The sequence below is a fragment of the Brassica napus genome, chromosome C2 (genome assembly GCF_020379485.1).
Source record: "Brassica napus cultivar Da-Ae chromosome C2, Da-Ae, whole genome shotgun sequence".
In the NCBI taxonomy this organism is placed as follows: Eukaryota; Viridiplantae; Streptophyta; class Magnoliopsida; order Brassicales; family Brassicaceae; genus Brassica; species Brassica napus.
The window spans coordinates 2160584-2188368 of record NC_063445.1 but is presented as its reverse complement, the minus strand read 5'-3'; the positions used below and the strand labels follow the sequence as shown (position 1 = coordinate 2188368).

Genomic DNA, 27785 nt, shown 5'->3' with positions numbered 1-27785 from the left:
ATTTTCTTTTCTTCGTTTTTTCATTGGACGTTCAATTATTTTATTTTCCGAGGAAAAAAACGCTAAGCGAAAGGAAGGTTCATCTCTAGAGAGATAAACCGGAGGTTTTTAGAGAGAGAAAGAGAGAGATCACTCCGTCGTTGACGATTCGATGTCGAAGATGAAGCATCTTCTCCGGAAGCTCCACATCGGAAGCAGCAGCGGCGGATTCGGCGACCATCACAGGCTAGACGATTCCACTACGACTAGACCGACGACGATCATCGATCCCAGCCCTGTTCCGAGCTCTAGCCCCAGCCCCGCCTCCACTTCCTCCGTCTCTTCTTCGTCAGGCTTCGGCAACGCCTCATCGACAATGCCGAGATTGGAACCGTTTGAGCCGCCGGGGCGTGATCTGGCGGCCGGTGACGGTGTCGATTTCAATCTGATGGAGGAGGAGTACCAAGTCCAGCTAGCTATGGCGATCAGCGTGTCTGATCCTGATCCGAGAGAGAATGCAGATACGGCTCAGCTCGACGCCGCTAAGAGGATTAGCCTCGGCGTTTCGGCTCCGGTCACCGACGCGGATTCGGCCGTTGACTTTCTATCGCTCCGTTATTGGGTATACACTGTGTATTTGACTAGTTTAGGGTTTAGAGATCATTTGATTATCATTGATTTAGAGGAAGTTGGATCTAGGCAGTGTTCTAAAGCGCCCGCCTAGTCAGCAAATCGGATATGAACGAAACTATTTTAAAAAATCGGTTTAGGCATTCAGGCCCGCCTAAACAATAATCTTCTCTAAGAGTAACTATTTTTAAAACATTGGATTTAGGTAATCAATTGGAGTTTGGGGGTTTAGGGAATCTGATCATTCAATTATCAGCTATGTAGCACGGGGACGGGTACTTCTTGGGGACGGTTAGAGAACTTAGTTATGAATAAGACTAGTTTTCACGGGACCTAATGCTTGTGTAATTGTTTTTTAACTGTCACTGTTATATTACTTCTAATTTTAGTTGGCAAAATAGACATATTATAGTAAATTATATTTAATTATGTTAGATTCGCTATATAAACTTGTTGTCTTATAAATATTTTATATTTTTTATTAGTATATATTTGTCGTACCCGTACCCATAATTTTTAAATTTTGCTGTTTCCCATCCTCGCTTCCGTCCCCGTTTCTGACCCCGTATCCGTCCCGGTGCATCATAGATTATCAGTAGTTTAGAGGAATTGAGATTTTGCTGTAACTGATCATTGCTACTTAGGCTCCAAATGTTTCTAACTGCCCCGCACCACACTTAATAATAGTAACAAACTATCTCTATATATGTTTTTGTTACTATTACGAACGCAAAGTACCGCACGTTTGTCACTCGGACTCTTAGGCTTATCATGCTGATGTTTCTTTTTTTATTGTAGGGACATAAGGTTATTAACTATGATCAGAAAGTCAGGGACGGTTTCTACGACGTGTATGGGATCACATCCAATTCTCTTTCACAGGGGAAGATGCCGCTTCTCGTGGATCTTCAAGCGATTTCGATTTCAGACAATGTTGATTACGAGGTCATTTTGGTGAACCGGTTGATTGATCCTGAACTGCAAGAGCTGGAGAGGAGAACATATGCTTTGTCTTTGGAGTGTCCAGAATTTGCTCGTGGTCAGGTGTCGAGTGTTTTGACTCAGAAAATTGCGAATTTAGTTGTGGAGCAGATGGGTGGCCGCGTGGAAAATGCTGATGAAGCGTTGAGGAAGTGGATACATCGGAGCTATGAGCTAAGGAGTTCTTTGAGCACTACTGTTATTCCACTTGGGCGAGTTAATTTTGGTCTTGCACGTCACAGGGCTTTGCTTTTCAAGGTTTGTAAAGAGTTAACAACGCTTTTTAACTTGTTTTTAGCTTTGGTTGTGGTCCTCGATGGTGAATCTAAATAGCTCTTTCTTTTTGTTTCTAGGTGCTTGCTGATAGGATTAATCTCCCGTGTATGCTGGTAAAAGGCAGCTATTACACTGGAACTGATGATGGGGCTGTGAATTTGATTAAACTAGATGATAAAAGGTATTCTTTTGACTGATCTAATCAGCTGCCTTCGGCTCATATTCTAGATTCCTGATATTGGGCTCATTTTGTATGTGATGGTAGTGACTTTTTGCAGAGTAACTAATTCATTCTTCACTTGCAGTGAATACATTATTGATTTAATGGGTGCTCCGGGTGCTCTAATTCCTGCTGAGGTTCCAAGCAGCTTTCTTCCAGTTGCTTGCACCGATACGAGAGTGTTTCCTGATGATCTGTTGCAAGATTCTTTCCCTGTTCTTGAGAAAGAAACTGAAACGCCAGCATTTTCAGTTCTCGAGGAAACAGATTCCAGACCTTCTGGTGTGGTGGCAAACTTATTCACTGGAAACCATGAAGAAAACAGTGACAGATTCGCTGTTGAAAAACATCAAACGGAGAGGTTTGAGCATGACTTTGGAAAGCTAATGCAAACACAGCAGATATCTGGTGACAACTTGCCGCCATTTTCTGGGAAACCGACAAGTGCGCAGAAAGTAAAAGTTAAGAATGTCTCGAAATATGTCATAAGTGCAGCAAAGAACCCCGAATTCGCGCAGAAATTACATGCTGTCTTGTTAGAAAGTGGTGCATCACCTCCCGCAGATTTGTTTATGGATGTCAATCCACAGAACTTGAAAGGGAAGAGTTTGCTTCAAGAATTTCGGCAAGAAAGTAGCAGTTCTGTGAATTCTGCTGTTCCATGCTGCCCAGAAAAGGTAATCTTAGGATACATATCTTTTTTCACTAAATGAGCATATCTATTTCTGAAGTCTTTATTTATTTTCATCCGCACTGAATAGGTTGGATATCAATTAGCTGAATCTGAAAGGAGCCCCACAGCATTGCAACTACCAGCTGTTTGTACCTCAGGTAAGGGATAATATTTTCTTAGCGGTTCGGTTAGTGCCTTTAAGCAACTGTACAATGACAACGATATTGTGAACCTCTCTCATTTACAACAGCTGAGACTTACCAACAACCAGGGGAGGTAGGTTTTTTGATGGAGAGAAACTTTGATGTGGATAATACGGGTAAAGTTTCTTCACCGGAAAAGATGGAGAGCACTGCTGATGGGGAGCCCTCTGTTTGCGATAGACATGACCAAGGAATTAATCCATTTCTCGGTGAGGCTGCAAAATGGGAAATTATGTGGGAAGATCTTCAGATTGGCGAGCGGATTGGTATTGGTAAGGTTTGGTCTGTCAAATAGTAGATTTCCCTAGCAGCTGGAAACTTTATTATATACTAAAATGTGCTCCTTCTCTGTGGTGTATTTGTTGCAGGTTCATATGGAGAAGTTTACCGTGCAGAGTGGAATGGAACTGTAAGTTATGTTTTGGAGTATCTGTTCACTGATTCTTGAAAATGATGCTTAGTCTGCGGTTTCTAAAACCCTCTCGCCCATTTCCTTCCAGTGAAGGAGAATGCTGTCTTATACATGGATTTTTTGGACTAATTGTGTTTTTTTTTTTTTCAGGAAGTGGCTGTTAAGAAGTTTTTGGATCAAGATTTCTCTGGTGATGCATTGACACAGTTCAAATCTGAAGTAACTCCAAATCATTTATTCGTAGACATCTCTAGTTCTGTAGAATTACATGCAATCTGTTTAATCATACTATGAATGTTTTTTATTTTGTTCTGATAGATTGAAATAATGTTGAGATTGCGGCACCCAAACGTTGTTCTTTTCATGGGAGCAGTAACACGGCCGCCAAATTTCTCCATCCTGACAGAGTTCCTACCCAGGTTAATCCTCATGCTCTTCTTTTACAATTCGTGAACTGATCACTTGCTCTACTAGTTTGATTTCTAGTTCTCTTTTATCCTTGAAGTTGTCCTTTTCTAAGCATGATGCTCTCTTTTATTCATAGTTTTAATATTCTTCTTTTGAACTTAATTTTTATACTTTCATGATACTATGCAGGGGGAGTTTGTATAGATTACTCCATCGACCAAATCATCAGCTTGATGAGAAGAGACGAATGCGGATGGCACTTGATGTGGTATGCATGGGTTTCATTGGTTGATCATAAGACTCTAGAAGTTACTGCAATCTAGCCTAAATCATCTGACGCTTGTTCTCTATCTGATTGTATTGCAGGCAAAGGGTATGAACTATTTGCACACCAGCCACCCAACTGTTGTACATAGGGATTTAAAATCACCGAACCTTCTTGTTGATAAAAACTGGGTCGTCAAGGTTTGTGACTTTGGATTGTCGCGCATGAAACACCACACTTATTTGTCTTCAAAATCAACTGCAGGAACGGTCAGTTATAACTCAAATAGAGCCATTCCTTATTTCTCTCAGTCATAGTAACATGGTAACTTACTTGATAAAATGTTATGCTAATTGGTTGTGCAGCCCGAGTGGATGGCTCCAGAAGTGTTGAGGAATGAACCAGCAAATGAGAAGTGAGTGAAATTTTCAAAGCCAAGAGAATCTTATACATTTTAGTATAAAAGTATTTGACTGGTGTGCTTGCATGCGCAGATGTGACGTGTACAGCTTTGGTGTTATATTGTGGGAACTAGCTACCTCGCGCATCCCTTGGAAAGGTTTAAACCCGATGCAAGTCGTTGGAGCTGTGGGTTTCCAGAATCGACGCCTTGAAATCCCAGATGATATTGATCCAACCGTTGCACAGATAATCCGTGATTGTTGGCAAATGTAAGTTTCACTTCCTTATTTAAAAAAATCCTTAAAAATCTAGCAAGTAGCTGTATGGTAGTATGAATCCATGGGTCGGTGTCTGTCTGGGATTAAGTGGAATCACTATATGCTATGACGCATTTGGGTGGAGAAAGTTAAGATGTTGAGAATGTGTTTTATAGGGAACCGCATTTAAGGCCATCGTTTACACAACTGATGAGAAGTCTGAAGCGGCTACAGGGACTAAACATAAGCAACAGAGGAAACACAAGTGAAAGTTTGATGTAAAGATATTTTAGACCGAAGCTGCTGATGCATCATCACCTGGTCTTGGTTCAAAGAGCCAATTGGTAGGGATTGCCACTATTTTTCTTCTTTTGCTTTTTCTTTGGGTTGGTTTTACGGTCAAGATGATGAGATGAAAGAAAGATTGCCGGCTTAGGGAAAAAGCTTGTGGAGTTCAATCGAAGTGGGAGCTCAACAAACATAAAAAAAAAAAAAGCCCTATTAAAACCCCCCTCTTTGTAATTACTATTATTATTGTTGCTATTAGGTAAATGAACAGGAGGAAAAAAAAGATGATGAAAAAGAATACAATAAGCCTACGGACTTTTTTTATTTCTTTTGGTTTGAGATTTGACCCCAAAATCTGGTAAATGTAAAAACATGTGGGGATTAATGTTTTAAGAGCTTTATATAAGCTATAGGCTAATCATATAAACAGCTTCTGATACTAAATATATATGTACTACATTCTTGTATATATCGATATAACCAATCTTAACGAGTTGCATCCAAAAATCTTGATAGTTTGTATTATATACCAAAATTAGTTTCTATAATTACAAATTATAAATCTAAAAAATTATAAATATATACACACATATTAGCAATGCATTTCTGTGCATCTGGAAGGAATGTGAGTCAATCCGAATAACTAACAAATTGGTTAAGCCAACTGTGACAGGAACCGAACATAAAAGTCAAAACACAAAGATTAGTATTATAACAAAGACAGCCTTATAACACACGGTTACGCGATTTCTATTATTGTCCAAACCGTTTCAATAAATTCTAGCTTTTTTCTTTCTTTTTAAATATTGAACATCCGAAAGAGATCTTTAAACAAGAAACGGCTGAAAAAAATGAAAACCCTAATAATATGGTGCCTTGTCTCTCAAGCAATCATTCTAGCGGGAAACTCAGCCGAGAAAGGAGACGTTGATTTTTCCATACTAATAAAAAACGAAATGTACAACTTCAAAAAACCTTCCGTTTTCTACCACTGCCGATCCTCAAAGAAAGACCTCGGATGGCACAAGTCGCAACCATCTTCCGAGTTTCGTTGGAGCTTCGAAGTTCCTCAGTTTGGTAACGGCGTGATGGTACACAACTGTGAGTTCAGGTCGAGGCTAGGAACTGCTAATATCGAGATCGAGACGTTGTCCACTACGGCTATTCTATGCGACGGGCAGACATGCAAGTACGCGATTAGACGTAACGGGATTTATTTCATTGGTTACGAGTTGTATTATCCCTTTGGAGGGATTGTTGAGCTGTCTAGGCCTGTTGAGAAGCTAATCGAGCCGTGGACGCCTTGGTCACCGCATCAATTGAGAGATTTGAACCGTAGTAAGCAGAACCATTCTTGATTCGGATCCTTGGAGTGCCAGTATATTAAATTATTGATAAAATGAATTCATTTGTAAGTGATGTAAATGAATTCAATATATTTTGTTCGGTTTTGGATTAAAGAAATATAAGTAAATTGTATTGTATTTTTGCTATGTACTTGTTCGGTATAATTAAGCACTACTATTACAACGTGGAATAGATAAGTCTTTGTTAAAAAAAAAGGAAGAGATAAGTCTTAACGGTCTACTCTCCATCGTCACGTGTTGATTTGTCACCTAACCATAAAAACTTTTGTGCCGATTTATTAATAAAAAACATAGACAAGAGTTCATTACAAAACAAAAGAAAAGAGAGCTAAATCAAGAAATCGGAATGAGGAGCATCCTTGTATCATCCTAGCTTTACTACTTGTACGTTTTGAAGTTGTCTGAATCGACATAATGGAAAAATAGACACATAAAATGCGTTTCATGAGACCAAAGATCATGCGTTCCTAAAATGGTGTTAGCGTTTTACTCTACGTTGGTACGTGTAGCTTAGCCCAGAGCCTAAGACTAAAAGACTAACTCAATTAGAAAATAAGAAACGATCTGATTTCAGTTTTTCACATCCAAATAAATTATATCCTAAACAGAAAGAAAAATATTCAACTCCTTCAAAATTATTTATCAATTACATAAATTTTGTGAAAAAAACTTTCAACAACCAAAAGATACGAAGCAAACATGGTTCTGATACCATGATAAGTTTGATGGGCTTCCAATTTAAAACTAATTGGCAATTAGTGGATTGACTCAAGTCTCTTATGTATTACTCAAGTCTCTTTCATATTTCTGATGTGGGATCTTCTCTTCAATACCCTTCCTCGAGATAATAGTGCGTATAACCACTAATCTCGCAGAATCCATCATACACCCTCCAAAATCATGCTTTATTTTCTAGCGATTTCGGCGGAACTAAACCTTATATGAGCCATCAGCTAATGGAATGATTGGGTCACTGTTCGGGCCGGAGGCCCGTTCTGATACCAATTAAAGTTGCGCAAACACAAAGATTATAAGAACTTATTTTCTTATTAGATTTAGAAACTCTCTCAAAACTAAACCTTTAAATGTGTTTTTCTTGATGTTACATCTCTCCATGAGACTTCTTTATATAGGACTAAGCTATATCTTTTCCTAATAATAATATGGAAACATTGTTAAGCTCGATATGTTTTTTTTCCTTAGCCCATCAAACTTCACTTTAATGAGTTAACTTGCTCCTCAAATTAATTGGAATTATCCAACAAAGCAAATCTCGATCAAAATCTGGATTTAACACCCTTACAAAATACAACATATTCTAAAATTACAAACCCAATGGCAAATGTTTTTAAAAGAAAACTAAATATTACCAGAAGTTTGTTTTTTTGTTAGATTTCTTACAAAACCAAACCGACGAAAAAGGGGAAAGAAAGCTCATTTAGCATAAACATCGAAAACAAACAACTACTTTCGTTTACATATAAGTCAGAAAAACAAAAAAAAAATTTAAAAACATAACTATTCAAGAGAGCTATGGGGTTCAGGTTTAAGATCGGATCAAGTTTCCGTTTAGCCACCGCATTCACATGGTGCCTTCTCATTGCATCAACCTATTTTCCATCCACCACATCAGCAGCCCGGTTTGAGGTAAGAAACGAGATAACCAAATTCCCGGGAAGAAACAGACAACTCTCGTTTGAATGTTGGTCAACTACCAACGATCTAGGCTTGCATGCTCTCAACCCAGGAGAATCCAAAAGCTGGTCGTTCAAGGCGGTATACATCAAGTTACCGTTCATGTACACGTACTTTCAGTGCAGGTTCTTCGTCGGCTTTGGCTCGCCTGATGGTCAGATCGCAACTGTTTTTGCTGGTGAGAGAAAATTCAGGTACGAATGCGATGATCAGGAGGAAGAGTGCATTTGGGTGGTGAAGAGAGAAGGGTTATATCTAAGGAAGATCACAAGGGATGATGATAAAGGCCAAAGGCTTTACGAAGACAAATTGAAACTGGCTTGGATTGGTGGTACTAACTACTTCCCGATTTATGAGGATCAATAATCATAACATTTCCATATAAATAGCAAACATCTTCTATTTGTTTTTTTATTTTACTTTTTCAAACATCTTTTATTTATTTTTCCTCTTTATGTATTTTTTTTTTTGAACACAAATTACTTTCATTCAGTCTCAACTCTTTCGGTTACAATGAAAAGAGGGAATGCACCATTCTCTTTGATTCAAAAGATAAAATACAATAACACAAATAGATAAACAAGATAGTTCTTCATGAGAAGATGACAGCAAATTCAAGACGAAACTCGAATGCGTCGATAAGGCTTTCACGACAAAGTCAGACAGCTGAGAAATAGTCACACAAAGAGGTGACGTTAGCACCCAATCCGCACTTCGGAATATCGTCGAAACGAAATCCGTTGCATCTTCAGGCCCCGAACGAGTCGCTCCACAAGATAGCCAAACGGTTATAGATATGGATGAACACTTCTATTTAATGTTTGGAAGGGAAACACTCCTTAACAAGGAGGTAGTGGATGAAAAGGTTCGCTTCTCCAAGCAGAAGTATACTAGTGGTGATGAAGGAGATCCCGGTGAACCCATCGGTGACCGAGCAAACATTAATCTCTTCTCATAAGAGAGATAAGGCAATCCAGCTTCGGTAAAGAACCCAAAGAACCCATCAATAATCTTTTGGCAATTAATCACGGAGACTAAAAACCCCTCACAAAAACGTGGACTGTGAAATCAGTGGGTTGGGCTTAGATGTATACTTAGCAAATTCGAGATCAATACACAATCAACTCTAAGCAATGAAAGAGCATGTTGTTCACACGGGCTTAGATGATTACAATAAAATACCTGAAAGTTTTTTTTCTTTTTTGCTCAAGCTCCATATTTTGGGGCCTTCCAAAGTTTGAAAACAAAGTTTAACAAAATTTCCAGAGAGTTGCAATGGAAAAACAAAAATTCTTGAAACAAGCCATGTTATATATTAACGGAAGTTTCATTAAGTTGAAACCATACCTTTACTAGAGTTTAAACTTAAAAATGATAATGTAGCTTTAGATTGACACATGTTTTTTTTTTTGTTAATTGTTCATAAGAAATTTTAAAATCAATTGGGTTTTGGCTGAAGTAGTAGAAAAATACTCCATCTGTTTCAAAATACTTGATGTTTTAAGTGAATGCACAAGAATTAAGACATGCACTTTTTCTTAAAAAGTAACATTAAAAATATAAAGTAAAACTAATTCAATCAATCATAAAAACATCATTGGTAACACAATTTTCTATAAAACTAAAACTAATATAAAAATATCAAAACATCAAGTAATTTGAAACATTTTAAACTCTCCAAAACATCATTTATTTTGAAACAGAGATGTTATACTCGAAAATGATTTGCGATATTATCAGATGAAAGCCAATATAAAAAAAAAAAATTGTAATGCTTTCAAAATTAGTAAACAAGTTTTTTTTTAAGCAAAAAAAAACAAGTCTTTTGAACATACAAAAGCTAACGCACTAGCCACCACACGGGTGACGAGGCTCACTCCTGTCACTGAGTATGAAATTCAGAAAAATAATAAACCATAAAAGAGTCATATTGAGTATGGCGTGGACATCTTAGCCAAACAATATCCAAAAAGTTGAAAATATATATATGTAACATGTTTTGTCCTATAAATCGAAATCAATATCGCCAACGAAGCCCATTATCATTCATCTGCCACATGGTCCCTGCAACTTGTTTATTACAAAAGAAACAACACAACATCCGATATTGTATGAGTAATATATTAAGATATAATAATACTGATCACATCTTCTTGTTATGTTGTGTATGTATGGACTAAGTTGTTGACCATTGCAATATCTCTCTTTCCCCGCTCTTCCCACTGTCACTTTCTTCTCTCTCTCTCCCCACTCGCGACGGTGTTCTTCTTCCTGGGTTTAATCTTTGATTCAGTTCTGCCATGGTGGTGGAAGGAAGAAGTAGAAGTAGAAGTAGATCCTTGCCCTCCTTTGAACTCACTCTCCTCTTACTCTCACTATTCCTATGTTTCTCCCTCTCTCTCTCTGATCCCGATCTGTTAGAGGAGGAAACCGTCGCCAACTCCTCCGTAGCATCTCTCAACGCTTCTTCTACTGGTAAGCCTAAGGAAGGCAGCTTCGCTGACATCATTGATCGTGCTCTCGAGAAAGAGTTCAATGAAAGCGACCAGACTGAAGGTATCCTGAACTGGATCCATAAACTTAGTCCCAATGTGGAATAATATGTATCTTCTAGATCAAGAATAAAGACATGCATTTCCTGTAATGGAAAGTGTGTCTAGATCTTGTCTTGTTAGCTTCTACTTTTAGAAAGTTGAATTAATCTTAGTTTATGGTTATATCCATGGCAGTGGCTGATCCTGGAAGCTTCAACAACAGTGTTGCTGGACAGCAGGTTTTGTTATAATCAATGGCTGGTCTATCATTTCTCTCATATTTGATTATCTAATTTGTTGCTTGTGGTGAGCAGGCTGTTCTGGAGACTGTAGCCAGAGTAAAGTCAACAAAGAAAAACGAGACAAAAGAGGACAAGTACAATATTCAGTTTCTACTTCTTGTTTTGTCTCTCTAGAACTTTCTTATATGACATTCTATAATGTTTCAAAGTGTTATCTAATTTTCCTCTTTAGGAGGTTTCAACTCCATGATGTTTTCAACTTGGACAATGATAACAGAGCTGAGGACACTCCAACTCTGATTGATCGAAAAGTTAGTTTTATTACAGGGAAGATACTAGTTTGGTTCTCTTGTATTTTTTTTTACATGGCAATTTTTCTGGTATTGTGTCAGGACAATGTATTCATCATATCCAATTTCAAATCCAAGTATCCAGTATTGCAGCTAGACTTGAGGCAATATTCCCTTTTTTTTTTGTCTTCTTGATTCTCTATTGAAATTTTGATTTAGTCCTCTTGGTTTTTTTTCTTTTTGTGGCATGTAGATTGATATCAGACTTGGTGGTTGTCATTGTATCTGCAACTTGTGGTGGTATCGCCTTTGCTTGTGCTGGACAGCCGGTCCGATTTTTTTGTTCTAATCTTAAGTCTCTGTTATTATAAATTTAGGTTATAGTATGTTGTCTCCGTCTTCTGAATTGTTGTGTGAATCACTTTGTACTTATGCAGGTGATAACTGGCTATTTGCTTGCAGGATCTATCATCGGCCCTGGGGGTTTGAACTTCATCAGTGAGATGGTCCAGGTGAGATGAGAATGTTTATATTAATATATGCATATATGTGATCTTACAGGTGGTTTTGTTGCGCTTTTATTTTGTATATAGGTTGAAACAGTCGCCCAATTTGGTGTGGTGTTTCTGCTCTTTGCATTGGGTCTAGAGTTCTCCACTGCTAAGGTGAGATCAACGTCTTTGATTTGCTTAGTGTTGAAATGAAAGTTTAGTATAACCAACTCTTTTAAGGACCTTTCCCTCTTACTATGTAGCTTCGAGTGGTTAGATCAGTTGCTGTTCTTGGAGGCCTTCTTCAAATTCTTCTTTTCATGTTCTTGTGTGGAATCACAGTGTCGGTGAGTCATTTTTATCACGTATACACACTCTAAACCTTCTCCAGTTATACTCTTTGTGACATGTTTTCAATTGGTCTTGTTTGCAGTTATGTGGTGGTAAACACTCAGAGGGAGTATTTGTTGGAGCATTTTTATCAATGTCATCAACTGCTGTGGTAATTTCAGTGTACTATGTAACTCTGTTATAACCTTATCACTAAGATTTTTTTTTTACTATTGTTGTTTTCTTATGTTCATCTTGTGTGTCTGCCTTGAAACTATTATAGGTGCTGAAGTTTCTCATGGAAAAAAATTCAACTAATTCTATTCATGGCCAAGTTACTATTGGAACTCTTGTTCTTCAGGTATCTGATTATTCTTTTCATCAACAAGTTATGTCCATTGCTTTTCTAGACTGTATAGTGTTTTATACTGTAGAATCGACGAAATATCATTTTTGAGTTTCTTATACTGCATAGCATTAAGTAGACCCGGTAGTGCTTAGAAATAATATTAAACTAGAGTTTCACGGGTGTTTAATTTAATAAAATAGACATATAAATTTTCTTACAATACAAAATATAATTGTACAAACATACATTCATATGGGTATTTATTCGATTTGTAATTGTGATAAATGGACTATTTTTATTGTGTGTAATTTGTTGATTTCTCATATTGTGGTAGAATACAAAACCAATTAAAAATATATTATATAATATATTTGTCGATTTATATTTTTGACTATAGTAACCATTTTGATGTATTTATTTCTAAATTAGAGTACCAATTATTATGTTTATATATATTAATAAATCTATATTTTCAAAATTAAATGTATCATGTTTTAATAACATAGATATATATGTCTCTAAATTTTTTTATATGCCAAATAAATTTCACTTTAATTTTCATTTTTGAGAAAATATTAAATTTAAATTTATTTGTTGTATTCTTATAATTCAAATTTGTACGTGTGAATTGTATTAATCATCAAATTATTTAATATATATTTTAAAAATAACTTTATATATTTTAATAAAAATATCTATAGTTTATATTTTGCATGTGAAATAAAATAATGATATATATGAATATATCTATAACATTTAAAGTTTGTAGATACATTTTAAATAAATTTGTTTAGTTTTATTGTAAAAGTTGGTTACAGAATAATCCGGTTAGAAAATAATCGTAAGTTTCGTACGTTTGGTTAGAAAAGAATTTAACAAAATAAATGATTTGTAGTTAATCAATTAAGTTTGAAGTTTGGATAGCGAAAAATCTAACAAAATAAATGATTTGTTGTCAATTAATTAATAGTTATTAATTAGGTAGCACATGTAGTTATTAGAATGAAAAAAAAATATTTCTAATACTTACTTCACTTTTAATAATATAGATATATTAAAATAGATATTTTGATTATATTGAATATATGGAGGGCGTAACAAAGATATAATATTCATTGAACAAATGGACGATGTTCGTATATGTTTTCTTATTGTTCATATGTTGATCTCGTGTGGTTAAAATGATTTTTTCACTTATTACGTCATTTTTTTACACTATAGTATAAATATATATTTAAAAATTGGATTGTAAGTTACAACTGATTCATGATCTATACTATTAAAGCATGATCCTATTGTCATAATTACCTTAGGGGCATGTTTCCTTCACTAACATTGCATGTTTCATTAAGGGCAATTAAGTAATATTAATAACAAATCTATATTGGGTCATTATTTTTGGATCCAGCCCAAATCAAATCTCTCTTGGGCCATTTGAGCCTATTAAAAAATCAGATTCAATTCTCACCTTTTTTTTTCCTTTGGACCATTGAGTCCAAGTTCAAATAATTTTTTTTCAACTATTCTTAATTATTATTTTTTTCTTTTCTTAATATAATTTAAGCATTCATAAAAATAATTGAATTTTTTTATTGAAAAGTATAAATCTTTATTAAAATTATATAATTTTTTAATTAAAATATTAACCCCATAATAAAATTAATTTATCAGAGTTATACCAACTTAATTCATTAAAAAAATAAAGTTTAATTTTTTTAACATAAATAGTCATTTAAAATGAAATACGATAAATAAAGATAAAATTTTTAAGTCTTTTATAAAATAAAACACAAATATACAAAAATGTGACATTTACTAAAAATTTGTCAATTGAAAAAAAAAACAAAAATAAACCCGCGCTTTCAAAGCGCGGGTCAAAATCTAGTATGATTATTAAAGTACAAACTAATCATCTTTTTCGTGAAAAAAATGTCTCAACTGATTCATGTTTTGATATTCCTTATTGTTTAGATTTGCTTAAATTATTGTTGCCATGTTTTTAGTTAAAAAATCAATTTAGGAAAATGCATTAATAAAACAGGAAACACAAAGAATATTTATTGTTAGGTTTATTAAATACTGCAATGGCATTCTATTATAAATATTGTGCAGGTCTAAGGGTTAGTTTAATTTTGTACTTCTCTTTTAATAGATTAAATTCATAATACTATCGATATGATTATTAATTTATCATCACCTTTAACTTCTCTTTACGATGATAAATAACCTACTTAACTCAGTGGTTATAGTATTGCTCTCTTTTTCAAAATGATTTGGAGTTTTGATTTTAGCATATGTTTTTAGGATTGTGCTGTGGGTTTGCTGTTTGCATTGCTTCCAGTTCTTGGGGGAAACTCTGGTGTTCTTGAGGGAGTGTTGTCAATGGCAAAAGTGTAAGCAAAAGACTCATAAAAGTTAACTGCTCCTAAAGCGTATTCTAAGTATCAATGTTAATCATACCTTTTTTTTTCTTTTATAAAAGGGTGGTTGTGTTGCTTTCGTTTTTGGCTGTTTTGACAATATTATCACGAACATGTATTCCTTGGTTGCTGAAGCTAATGGTCAGCTTATCATCACAGGTACATGATTTTCCTATCTTCTGTCCAATGAAATTTAGTTTGTAGATTATTAACATGATCTTTTTCTTCATTGATCAGACAAATGAACTCTATCAGTTAGCTGCTGTTGCGTTTTGCCTACTCGTAGCCTGGGTGAGTCTACTTTATCTCACTTCTCCTACATTTTCTAATAAAAATGAGAACTCTGCTGTCAACATATCTGTTTGACTTGGGGATTTATGTTTTTTCAGTGTAGTGATAAGCTGGGGTTAAGTCTTGAACTAGGTTCTTTTGCCGCAGGGGTCATGATATCAACTACGGATCTCGCTGAACATACGTTGGAGCAAGTAAGTTTTGATCATACTAATCAGGAAGTAATCAGTTGATAAGTATCTGATGTTAACTCCTTAAAGAGTCCATATTCTGACTTAGGTGCTTTATATTTTTTTGTTGCAGATAGAACCAATCCGTAACTTATTTGCTGCTCTTTTCCTAGCCAGCATTGGGATGTTGGTTAATGTACATTTTCTATGGACACATGTGGATATACTGTTAACTTCTGTAATATTAGTAATCATCATAAAGACAACTATAGTTACAACAGTTGTCAAGGGATTTGGATACAGCAACAAAACGGCTCTTCTTGTAAGAAATATCTTATTCCAAATTATACTTATGAACATGTTTGCTTATGTGCTTCACTAATCCTAGTTAAATTGATGCAGGTTGGAATATCTCTGGCTCAGATCGGAGAGTTTGCCTTTGTACTACTTAGCCGTGCCTCCAATCTTCACCTTATCGAGGTAAGTAACAAAACTGCTTCTGACTGGATAGTATTTAAGAGTATAATATATATTAAAAGGTTTGAAACATTATCAGGGAAAACTCTACTTGCTTCTCCTGGGGACAACCGCACTTAGCCTGGTATGATCAGATCATTTACTCTCTATATGTGTGTTTTCAAGTAGCTGAGTTGGTTTTGGTTTGAGCAGGTTACAACACCTCTGGTGTTCAAAGTGATACCAGCGGTTGTGCATCTTGGAGTACTGTTAAGGTGGTTTTCTCCAGACACTGTTATGGAGGTAAGCTGGTCTTGAATGTTATGTTCTTTCTTCGTTTATATGTAATAATAATAACTAAAACAATGCTTTGGTTTTGGTTTTGGGCAGAAAGGAGAGATAATAAGATCAGAGAGTGCTAAGCAACGGATGATACTGATGTCACGCCAATCCCACAACTCCTAAAACCACAATGTTTCTTCTCATGTAAAGTTTTGTCACACACAAAAAATCTATGTGGAACCCTAACATTGTTTGCTTCCTGGAACCCACTAACCTCTGCCCTTTTTCACCATTTGTTTCGCTTGTAATTAGTATTGTTTTTTCTGTCCATTGTAATCTGTAATGAAAATATTTAATCAATATCCATATCTCTCAATTTGTTATTCTGAAATTTTCAAAACTTGCTTTAAGCTTTGTGAATAGTGAGCTGCAAAGAGTTCCCTAGTACAACATGTAAGCACAATAGGCAAACACAAAAAAAATCAATTAAAACATGAAAAGTAACACCATACTGGGAATTTATATAAAATATTTCACAATAGGCAAACACAAAAAATCAATTAAAACATGAAAATTAACACCGTTACTGGGAATTGATATAAAATATTATAATGATTTTTCCTTAAATAATTATTCAACCGAATGTACAGACATAACTCACTGAAGACAACTACTATAAAGAACTCAAAAACATAAACATCTGTATTCTCTCGACTATATATCAATCCCTTACCTTATTCCTCTTTTAACTCTTAGCTCTCTCTATATCTACAGCTTTAATCATAACACAAGAGCAGCTCAAACTCCAAAACAATAATGCGATTCACGTAGTGTATCATCAGGTATAACGTTGTAAAATTTTCCGTAGCAGAGAAGGCAGCATCGTCATAGGGAGAGTCTTGTCTTAATCGGCTTGAGCTTCAACCCCATGTTTTCAGGTGAGAGAAGCTCAGGGGAGATTCTGGTTGGACTCAAAGGACTTCTTGGGCTTATGCTCTGTGTAGGACGATACAAGCCATATCCCATCAAAAAGTATTCCATTGGTATTACCATCGCCTGAGGTTGTTCTTCAGTCACCAATGACCCACTTCCTTGTACCTATTTTATATACAGAACTATGATTTAGAACCAAACCGCTAACAAGGAAAATAGACATTATACTATTGATGTACTCTCTCCGTTTCAAAATGATACAAAACATTTTGATTAAAAGTTATGGTAAATAGTTAATCATTAAAAATAATGTATTTAATAATTTTTTTTTAAATCTAACTTATATTTAAAAATAAATTTTATTAAATATCATAGATTTTACTATTTTCTTACTAATATTTAATATAGATTTGATATATATTAAATCAGTTTGTATAAAATTAATAAAAATAATATAAAATTGTATAATTATCAAATATTTAACCTAAACAATATTTATAAAATTTGTAGATATATAATACTAATGATCTTACGATTAGATATTTAAATTTTTAAGAAATTGTAGAAATTTTTGAAAGCTTTAGTAATACAAATTGTATAAGTATACAAAATAATAATATTTCAAAATTTGAAGTGTTATATATGAATATATTTATTTTATAGATGATGTATGAGCTATTACCATATTTTAAAAAAGTTTACCAAAAAAAAATCAATATTAAATGTAATATATGAATTATTATCGTATTCTAATAAGTTTGCCAAAAATATAAATCAACATTAAATGAAATTATTCATGTCATATTTTTCCGGAAGTCATGTCATCAATTTCAATAGCCGTGTCATATTTGTTTTGTGAAATTGATTGTAGAAAGGACATGCGGCAAAATCAATTCGGAAATATAATCTAGGGGATAATTAAAATTTAAATATTTTTGAATATGTGTGAACGTTCCAAAACATATTTTTTCAAACAAATGGAGTATTATATTATACCTCGACTAATGCGCCGTATCGTCTGTCTAGTTTGGTGGTCATGTGAACAGCCTCTGAGTGGTAACAAGAACTTTCACCAATGAATATCAAAGTTCTGCATTGCAGTTTCCTTAACCCTTCACTAAGATCCACTCTCCTGTATTCACACCAAACAAGAATATACAATAAGATAAGGCTTTCAGCTTAACAATGAAAAAAGAAAAGACTAGTATCTTGAAATGAAAAACAACAGAGATCAACTATAGTTACCCGTTGATTGCCTCAAGGAATCTCCATATATTTGTACTCTGCCGCTCGCAAAGTAACTGGGTAGTAGAGAACACAACATATAAATTTTTACTTCGAAAAAATGTTATCAGAGAATTGCAAAAAAAAAAAAGAAAGAAAGGTATTACTAACTCTTCTGCATTCTTGAACAATATCTGATTCTGGAACTTGAGCATTACCACGAACTTCCTATCATATGTCAAAACATTATCAACTGTCTTATGCAAAACACTATTCATAAAAAACTTTTTAAAACCAAAACCATATTTGTTAATTGGTGCATGAGAGAATTGAGACTATACCTTGCTGAAGTACCGTTTGAGTAACAATTCCTTAACCACTCCACACATGCCATAGTAGTAAAGTAAATTAGACATAACCTGCATAAAATTATGGAAATGTTTGATAACCAAGGTCATAGCCACAAGTGAGAATCAACGAAGTTATCATTTTGAGAAGAAACAAACCTTATTGCACAACCATTCTGACCAAGAAGGCGCTTGGTACAGTGGAGAGACGAGTATTAATCCCAGAACTCTCTGCCTGTACTTCATCTAGAAGAATTTAAGTTTCAAGGAAAAGTTAAAAGCATGATATCAAATAGAATAATACAGTATGTAAGAGAGGTATTGTTACTGTAGGTTAAAAATACTTACAGCAAATAAGGTCAGAATGTAAGCTCCTGCTGTGACACCCATACACATGACTGCACCAAGTCTGGATAAGAGCCAAAAAGAAATAAAGTTAAAATAATTTAGAACAAAAAGAAGAAAAAAACAAAGAAAACGATATGAAAAGAATATATGCAGCTTAACGAAAAAATGATCAGATAAAACTTATGCAGGAGGTGAAATCTTTACCCAAAATAGTTAAGAACCTCAATAATCTGGTCAGCTAAGTCATCAGCTGAGAGCAAAGGAGCATCAACACTGATCACTGGAGCTCCCAACTGCAATAACTCTTGAAAAAATAGATGTAATAAGGAACATGAATTGTATTATCAAGGAAATGGAATAGCAGTTAAAACAGTAAAATAGCAGAAAAATAAAAAAAGTTTGTAAAAAGATGAGACGTGAGTTACCAACCTCATGGCCTAGAGGACTTATGTGATATATGCAGAAGTTGTGGAGTAACAAGGAACTAGCTTCTGGACAAAACAATAATCCTTGAAAACAGAACATATCTGCAACATGACAAAACAAAATATTAAAAACAAGCATCAATTCAAAAGTTTTATTTTGAATAGTGTACTACTGAAGTTAAGGCGTATTTGATAAGTAGAGATGAAGAAGTATCTTACAATTAAGAGCTAGATCAGGATATGTGATAAGAGCAGGTTTATCGGGATCTCCACAAACGGCAACACATACGGGGCCATAGGTAGTCTCCACAAGGTGCTCCTATCAACCCAAGAAAGGGTACGAAATAAATGAAAAGGTAAGAACATGCATAGATGAAGACCACACTTATAGCCTTCATTTCCATTGGGAGTAATATTACTTGTTTAGGAAGTAAGTAAAATAAAAGTAGCAAAGTTTCCCATTAAAATCATATACTCATAACCAGCAAATACGGATTGGTCAAACAAACGAGACTATTAAAAATCTGAACTACCACCAATAGAAGAACAAAAACTTCATTATGGAATTTCGCAATGATAATAAATAAATAAATCCTTAAGAAATATTAGAAACAATGAGGAAAGGAATGTGGAAAATGATCCAAGAAGAGTTGTATATATACTTGGAATCTCCTATTAGAAACAAGAATCATATCAACAAATTCACTCACACGTTCCAAAATGAAAGTGTATATGAATCGAGGAAGACACTAAGAAAATACAACGTAGAAATCAAACAAAAAAAAAAAAATCAAACGTAAAGCAGAAACGTGGAATCAGATTATCGAGACAACACATTTCGTAGTTTTGGATATTATTACCGACACAACAAAAGCATCATTGATCATTCCAGTTTCAGCTCCAAACATAGTAATGAAGCAACATGAAATATTTTCTAGCATTGTTTTATTACAAAACGATTCAAGAAATTGCTAAAAAAACCACTTACCATAATCTAAAACTAAAATCCAGATAAATGAGTAAATATTTTTTGAGGAATGAAGCAGCAGCTCGAATAATGCAGAAACCAATAAAGTATTAAACATAATCCAATAAGCTCTTTAATAAACACACAAAAACACACAGAAAATCGTAAAGATAATTTACCTGTCCTCTAGGAGACAATGCCTCCATATCAATGGAGACAGAACCGCTTGAATCCCCCATCTCTCTCTTTCTCCTCTGTATGTTTCAATATAAGCAGAGAGTTATTATCTTCTTTCCATGGCCTTCCCTCTTCTCTCTCACAAAAATGTCTATCTTCGTTTTTTTTCTAGTTTACAAATAGAAGACTTCTTGTTACTTCAGAAAAATATATATAGGGAAACTCGTTACTGAGTCACCGACGGTCGACTCGGGTTTTAATGTAGGACCTGCAAAACCATAATCAGAGGGACTAACTATATACCCTGATCAACCTAACCCTTGGTTAAGGGACCGACAGTTTTATCATTCTTTCTCCTTCTAAACTTTACATTCTCACCCTATATTTTCTTAATCGTTGCAATTGATACTGCGACTTTTCTACTTCAATTTATAAACCCAAAACGTGTCGGCACCCTCATTTTGCACTATTTGTAATTTTCTTTTATGCTTTCATTTTATACAAGCATTTTAAGAAAATTAAACGCTACTTCATTTTTTCTATTTTCTGCTATTTTATATCAATCCGTATGAAATAATATGCTCAAAAATAGAAATAAAGAAGAAAGTAATTCAGAATACTCATTTTTCTCCCTTCGAATCAAACCCCATTAAGTAAATTTTTGGTACTATAATAGAGGGTTACGATAATAGTGATAGGCCTGGAAGTTTTATCCGAGATCCGGATTCGATCCGTGATCTGATCTGGATCCGATCCAAAAATTCGGAGAGGCCGATTCCGGATCCGGATAGTAAAATGTTAGATCCGTCAAAGCCGAATCTGGATCCGTATATCTTATTTTTTTAGTCTGGACATCCGGATCCGTAAATTTTATTAATAACTATTTCAAAAATAGTAATATCTATATATAAAAACTAATTTTATTTAATATATTTTCATTTTTATAATAGTATATATAAATTTTATGTAAATTTTGTAATATTATACATAGAAATAATTAAAAACATTATATATTTTTTTATTTTTAAATTATTATTAATATTTTATATATATTAATATTATTTTTTATTTATTTTAAGGATCCAAATCTGGATCCGGATATCCGCCGGATATTATAAATTTTAGAAGGATATCCGACACCCGGATATCCGACACTCGGATATCCGCGACCCCGGATCCGGAGAAGAATAGTAAAATTATAAATCCACCGGATAAGGATCCAGATCCGGATATCTTAAAATTGCCCGGATATCCGATCCGTTCCAGGCCCAAATAGTGATACATATAATAGTACAGGGGCCAAAGTAAAGAATCATGTTTTTAGAAAAAAGTCCGCATACTGTTGACTTTACGAGACAGGATGATGAATCTTCAGCCGTTGGATTTTAACTTATTTTTGTCGTCTTTCCTTTTATGCTTAGTCTTCTCCCCTTTAAAAACATGAACACCGTGTGGTTTTCTATTGCAATAAACAAGGCCCATTGCATTGAGGGTGAGAAAACACATGTCGTTTTCTTGTCGAGTTGGTATGTGTCATTGGCACCCAACAAGAGCGTAAAACCATAAGTCCCTTTTGCTTAATTATAAATCCGGCCAAAACTTTCAAATTTCTTTTTATTTTTTTAAATAACATTTATTATATGCTCCATATCTGAGCATCATAATTAAATTGATAAAAAAAAATATAAACAAACAAAGACATTGTTGATATCAGCTTCTTAAACATGTAATAAAATAAATTTTATTTTCTACAACAGAAGAAAGAGCAGGTTGTTCAAAAAAAAGAAGAAAGAAGCAGTATCTCTTGAACCAGCTTCATGTTGACTGATTGATCAACTGTGACTGGTGGTTAAAGTTCATTGATTTATCATGTATAAACTTCGATGGTTGTATAAGTAATGAAAAGTCGATGGAATATTCTCAACCATAGTGTGTTGTACGCTTGTGACATTTTATATATATGTTTTCACATCGTATGATGATTGCAATCAACAACTCATCAGTCGCATTTGAGTTTGTTTAATTTAATATGTAGAGATCAACAGGGAGATGAATCCAAAAGGAACAGCTCAATAGGGGTACCGAATAAACGTACCTACTTACTATCCTTTGTTGAGTAATGATTACATATTAGTACCATTACATTCTTGGCGTTTTGTCGACCAGCTTTTGTATTTACATAGAATTATTTTTCATCTTATGTTTTTCATGGAAATATTTTAATGATTTAACCCACCAACCACGTTTCTAAATCTTTACCCCCCCCCCCCCGCCCCCCCCCCCCCCCCCCGGTAAGACTTGGAAATCATCAAATCATGTATTGTTATTTGACTAGCAGTTTAACATTCTCAGCTGAACATTGTCATTGAAATAATGATTTGAAGTATTTGTATAAAAAACTAATGAATCTAGTATATTTATTTCGATCCGACGTTCACATTATGGCTACTGATCACAAAAACTATAATTAAAAGGCAGTTTCCTTGCTGCCTATGATATAATTTCCGTGATCTTTTTATTTAAAACAGAGGGGAAACTTCTGATTTAATTTAAGACTGTATACTTATTTTAATGAAACCATGCAGTGGTTGTTTGATGAAAGTGTTACCCTAATTTCTGATTAAATGAGGGCACGTGTGACGCAATTACTCAGCTTTAAAGCTTAGCTTAAGATTTGGTTAATAAAAATAATAAATTATTGTGTTGATGTCTCCATCTCGCCACCATCACTCATCAATCTAACAGTCCAATACTATACGGACCTTGTGATTATATAGATATGCATATGCCTAAATTCACGAATCTTCGCCGACAAAACATTTTATGTAGTATATAGATATACGTCCACATGCAGAAAGAAGCATACTATTTTATAGTTACATTGTGTACTCAAATACACAAAGCAATATAAATAAACCAGTACTATCCATATTCAAAAGTTACGTTTGTTTTGTCTTTCATACATTATTTAGCGACATTTCTTTGCTTTTAATCCAATTCATTACATCATGGCTATTAGCTTACGTTACATACTTACATGGAAGTTGTTGCAAAGCTTAACTACGTGTCCATTTGTAGAAACTTCCCTTATTTCAAAAAGAAAAATAAAATTAAAACATTCCAACAACAATACAATTTGAGAACATTCCTGGGATAGTGATTTTTTATGATCGTTGACGATCACGAGTTACTCTAGTTGTTTGTAAATAGTAAATAGTGGTTATCGTTCGTACGAAGAAATATCAAAGAACCAATTTGGACACCTCATGACTCATGTCATCATCAACGTATACTTTTCACAACTAAAGCAACAGCATCCGAGTTTCAAAAAAAAAAGCAACAGCATCTTTGAAAATTTGAATATATAATTGCAGGGCCGGCTCAAACATCTCTCTAGGGCAAAAAAGACTATTTAACATATAAATTATAAAAATACAATTTTATATTGTTGCTGCACATCAAATATTAAGTACTATTTTTAATTAAAAAAAAACACTAAAAAGCAGTTGTTTTTTGTTACAAAATGTAAACATAACCATAAACATAGCCAAAGCTAGCCATGGACATTTGGTTATCGGTTCGCTTCCGGTTCGCTTCTTTCAGCTATAAATTATATCATAGATATTCGAGCATCTATTCGGTTCCAGTTTGCTTTTTTTAGTTATAAATTATATCATAGATATTCGAATATTTATTCAGTTTTCGGATCGGTTCCAGTTTTTTGGTTCTACTAGTGGAAAAATTGGTAAAATCCAAACCCAAAACGAACCTTGTTTTTTTTATTCGGTTCTTCAATTTCAGTAAATGTGCCCAGTATTATTAGCCAAGGCTCTAATCCATTTCTAGTTCACAAAAGAGCACGAAGGCCCATTAACATTAACAGAGCAACGATAAAATAGCAAAGCCCATGAATCGTCCTTAACGAACCACCTCTAGATCATATCGAAGCGCTCTAATCCATTTCCAGTTCTACCAGAAGCCAGGAAATTGAGTTTGTCAGCCGAAAGACATCTTCTACTCTTTCTATGCTGATTAACTATGATTCCACAAACTAATGAAAAACATTACATTTACGCTTAATTATGATCCTGTATAAACTAAAAGTATTTTGCATAATTTGTTTTTTTCTTTCTAAAACTAGCTTTTATAAAAATATTTTCATAATATTTTGCATAATATGAAAATCCAGATTAGTTTTCTTTTGGCGTTAAAAAGATTCAAAACTTACAGAATGGATTTGTTATACTATCTCTGGACATTTAATAATTCAACCGCATTCTTACATTCAAATTTTTTGGGTCTTTGAATGGATCATAAACATTTATATTTAAACTATATGATATCTGAAATAACTGATACAAATATCTGAATGCTTATATCAACTTTTGGTTATAGTATACAATAAAACTTGATTAATTTACTGTAAAAAAGTAAGAAAACATGTGAAAAGATTTATAAATAATAGTTACCTCCACCTGTTCTTTAGTAAACGCTTTAAAGAGTTCACCTGTCCATCACAACTCCACGACAAAATGGCCATGATCACGCGCAACGCCGCCACGCGCCTCCCTCTCCTCCTCCAATCTCAACGCGCCACCGCCGCCGCCGTCTCTCACATCCACACATCCCTCCCGTCCCTCTCCAACGGAGGTGGATACTATCACTACTCCTACTCGGTGGTTCGAGGCTGTGACAGGATTGTGCCAGTGGACATTTACGTCCCTGGGTGCCCTCCAACCGCTGAGGCTTTGCTCTATGGACTCTTACAGCTTCAGAAGAAAATCAACAAGGCGCGAGGATTTCTTGCATTGGTGGAACAAGTGATCGAGTTTTAAAGTACCATCCATCTTCCAATGTGAAAGGGAGAGTTTTTTTTTCAGACAAAGGTTTGGGGGTAATAAAATGTGGACGTTTCAATGCATGTTTCTTTGTGGAGATGCCATGTAAACGATTGCTTTTTTATAAGTTTTATGTGGATTCTTATTTATTGGATCTATTCACAAGCTCTTTGTTTCTCTCCCTTCTTTCGTTTAGAATGTTGTATTCATTACCTTCTTGGTTAGCACCAATAGCTGAAAGGGATTAGCATATGGATGTTTGAATATATTTCAATAAACTGGTGTGTTTTGAAGAAAAAAAGAGATTAAATTTTTGTGTTGTTTCAAAAATGGCACAACAATTGCTTTGTGGGGAACAATCACAATAGCTTATGGATTGTTCAATACATTATACAGTCGAATATGTGACTTAAGATCAAATCGTCACTAAAAAAACATAAAGACTTTTTGTTTGAAGAGAGTAGACAACTTTCTTTTATGATTGATTGTTAAGGTGCTAGTGCTTCTTGAGAGCGTTCATCTTGTCCCTGAGGTAATAGAGTTTGGCTCTTCTCACTCTCTTCTTGTCCAACACCTTAATCTCCCTCAGGTTTGGCGAATACCTGTCACCCCACTCACATATCAGTTTTGCTTATTAATTGCGCATGCTTATAGCCTTATATCAAGCTCAAAGAATGTAAATCCATCTTTGCCTTTAGCCCAAGAGAGAAAGAGTGAGAGGAGATTAAGGAATATCTAATGTTATTCGTTAGATTTTTTTGGGTGTAACATTATTTTTTCGAGTAAATGTCTTTAGATTATGAAGGAATAATCCGTATATGCCAATTTGATGGGAGAATGTAACCAAAGAGAACCTTTTTTGACAAAGAATAATAAAAGAGAATGTGAGTACTGTTGTGTCTTAATCATTCGGTTTTCGCTCGACAATTCTCTAAACCCATTTTCATTGGACTCTTTAGTCTTTTGCATGCTGCCTTGTTCTCGTTGCTTAGCAATCAAATACGTCAACAAAATGCGTTGATGAAAGTTCTTTTTTTTAACTCGAGTTTCTTTTCATATCGATTTGTAAAACCAATCATACACTTAGCTTTTCAGATTATAACCAAAATTTCAATTAATTAAGCGATTCGATCTTGAACGCGTCGGATAATAATAAACGCGATGTGCAAACCGTAAGCATAATAAATAATTAAGCAGAGACCGAGAAAGATAAATCTGAGAAACCATCCATAAATAAATAGAATCACAATCCAAAAACACCGTCTAGAAATTACAAAGCCACACAATAATATATATATCCTTCACAATGACATGAAGGTAAATAAAGTAAAAAAAAAAAGAGAGTGAGATCTATAGCTCCTGAATACTATCTCTGTACGAATCTCCATCACACAGACTTAGATCCGAAGAGCAGAGCCGAAAACGAGAGCCGCGACTGCCGCAACACCAGCTGACACGATCGACGGCGAGAAAGCACCAGATCCAGAAGTAGGACTCGGCGCCGGGGCCTCAACCTGAGCCGAAGCTACGGTAGCGACGACGGAGACAATCACCGCGACGAGAGCAACAACGGTAGTAGTCTTAGAGATCGCCATTTCTCTAGGGTTTTAGTTTTTAAGAATGATTGTGACGAGGAGGGATTTATATAAAGAGGACGGGCAGACGCGGAGCTGCCCGGTTTTAGCTGACCGGGTTTTTTAATTTACAGCTGGGGATAATGATCATCGACGGCTGGGATTCTCCCACGTGTTAAGTGAGATCTCGGACAGGCTATCTCTCTCTCTCTCCGTCACGGCGCCGTTGGGGAAGATATTTATTCTGCGGCCGGTTTGCCGTCTTTGTAACGCTCATCGAGGCGCGTGTACCAAGAAAGACACAACGGTCGATGAGACTGTTTGTTTTTGGCGCGTGAAGAATATTTGATGAGCTGTCTATTTTTTATTTTATTTTTTTTCTGTTGTGACGCGGTTCCGTGAAGAAACTGCCAAGATGCGCAGACTTGTTGATGGCACATGGTGGAATGGAACTAATAGCTTTTTTATGAAACATACGTTAAGATGTAAAAAGACAGCTAGTCCTTAATTTCTTCAAGGAATTGTTGATTTTTCATTATTATTTTCGATTAATAGTCTTTTATGGTTGGTGAACGAACTAAAGATAGTTTTCCAGATTTAGAAGTAATGGCATATTAATCGTGAAATAACTAAGAATTCAAAGGAATGATGTTGAAAATCATTACAAATTAGGAAGGTGTGGAAATACTGGAAGGCAAAATGCTAATCACTGATTTATTTGATATGATTTTGAAGATTTATGCATGTACTTTGTTTACTTGAATTATTATGCTGTTAACAATGATTTTCCATAATTAAAATACCATTTTTCAGTGTATGTTTTTAATAAAATATATGAACAACTTTTTCAATGTCTGGTTTTTAATAGTCTGATGGGTTTTGTGGAATTTGCATTACTATATTCTTTCGTGTTTTTCAATTATAATAAACACTAGCCTTACAAAACTTTTTAAACCAGTATAATGAATTGCCCATGAAGAATTAACTTTATTGTGCCAAAAGAAAAAAAAAAGAACTTTTTATAAAGGAATATAAAGACAG

The 27785-nt window shown here is 34.6% G+C and overlaps 5 protein-coding genes across 11 annotated transcripts; 4 read left to right on the top strand and 1 right to left on the bottom strand.

The window, feature by feature from the left end:
* The first annotated feature begins 18 nt into the window (after window positions 1-18).
* Window positions 19-5463, top strand: LOC106383012 (probable serine/threonine-protein kinase SIS8). The gene is made up of 14 exons (XM_022695752.2): window positions 19-601; window positions 1408-1848; window positions 1944-2047; window positions 2172-2763; window positions 2848-2917; window positions 3010-3234; window positions 3331-3371; window positions 3525-3593; window positions 3693-3793; window positions 3972-4050; window positions 4149-4316; window positions 4413-4462; window positions 4542-4718; window positions 4883-5463. The coding sequence occupies exons 1-14, from the start codon at window positions 152-154 to the stop codon at window positions 4986-4988; spliced, it is 2673 nt and encodes an 890-aa protein (XP_022551473.2). The 5' UTR covers window positions 19-151; the 3' UTR covers window positions 4989-5463.
* Window positions 5464-5592: 129 nt separating this feature from the next.
* LOC106383180 lies at window positions 5593-7899 on the top strand. The gene is made up of 2 exons (XM_048747729.1): window positions 5593-5619; window positions 5816-7899. Exons 1-2 carry the CDS (start codon window positions 5593-5595, stop codon window positions 6350-6352), a joined length of 564 nt encoding a protein of 187 aa, XP_048603686.1. The 3' UTR covers window positions 6353-7899.
* LOC106383181 (S-protein homolog 13-like) lies at window positions 7883-9915 on the top strand (the record flags this gene model as incomplete). The annotated part of the gene is made up of 1 exon (XM_048747728.1): window positions 7883-9915. A coding segment is annotated over one exon (540 nt), but the record flags the coding sequence as incomplete, so codon positions are not given.
* Window positions 9916-10118: 203 nt separating this feature from the next.
* Window positions 10119-16294, top strand: LOC106383013 (K(+) efflux antiporter 6-like). 6 transcript variants are annotated; one of them, XM_048746824.1, is made up of 20 exons: window positions 10119-10612; window positions 10786-10829; window positions 10905-10966; window positions 11065-11143; window positions 11225-11286; window positions 11376-11422; window positions 11585-11634; window positions 11716-11787; window positions 11877-11960; window positions 12047-12115; window positions 12227-12304; window positions 14597-14685; window positions 14775-14871; window positions 14950-15003; window positions 15102-15197; window positions 15307-15495; window positions 15576-15653; window positions 15730-15774; window positions 15843-15932; window positions 16020-16294. In XM_048746824.1, exons 1-20 carry the CDS (start codon window positions 10357-10359, stop codon window positions 16092-16094), a joined length of 1716 nt encoding a protein of 571 aa, XP_048602781.1. In that variant the 5' UTR covers window positions 10119-10356; the 3' UTR covers window positions 16095-16294. The 6 variants fall into 6 exon arrangements, with proteins under 6 accessions (XP_048602781.1, XP_013678575.1, XP_048602779.1 ...); XM_013823121.3 differs by having other exon boundaries at window positions 11376-11451; window positions 11560-11634; XM_048746822.1 differs by having other exon boundaries at window positions 11065-11286; window positions 11376-11451; window positions 11560-11634; window positions 16020-16123; window positions 16160-16294.
* Window positions 16295-16504: 210 nt separating this feature from the next.
* Window positions 16505-20727, bottom strand: LOC106380821 (protein NDL2-like). 2 transcript variants are annotated; one of them, XM_013820658.3, is made up of 11 exons: window positions 20335-20727; window positions 19408-19507; window positions 19193-19290; window positions 18968-19056; window positions 18764-18824; window positions 18575-18661; window positions 18410-18487; window positions 18240-18296; window positions 18090-18145; window positions 17841-17976; window positions 16505-17009 (listed from the first exon to the last, which is right to left on the bottom strand). In XM_013820658.3, exons 1-11 carry the CDS (start codon window positions 20392-20394, stop codon window positions 16797-16799), a joined length of 1035 nt encoding a protein of 344 aa, XP_013676112.1. In that variant the 5' UTR covers window positions 20395-20727; the 3' UTR covers window positions 16505-16796. The 2 variants fall into 2 exon arrangements, with proteins under 2 accessions (XP_013676112.1, XP_048602783.1); XM_048746826.1 differs by having other exon boundaries at window positions 18090-18292; window positions 20335-20626.
* Between the last annotated feature and the right edge of the window lie 7058 nt (window positions 20728-27785).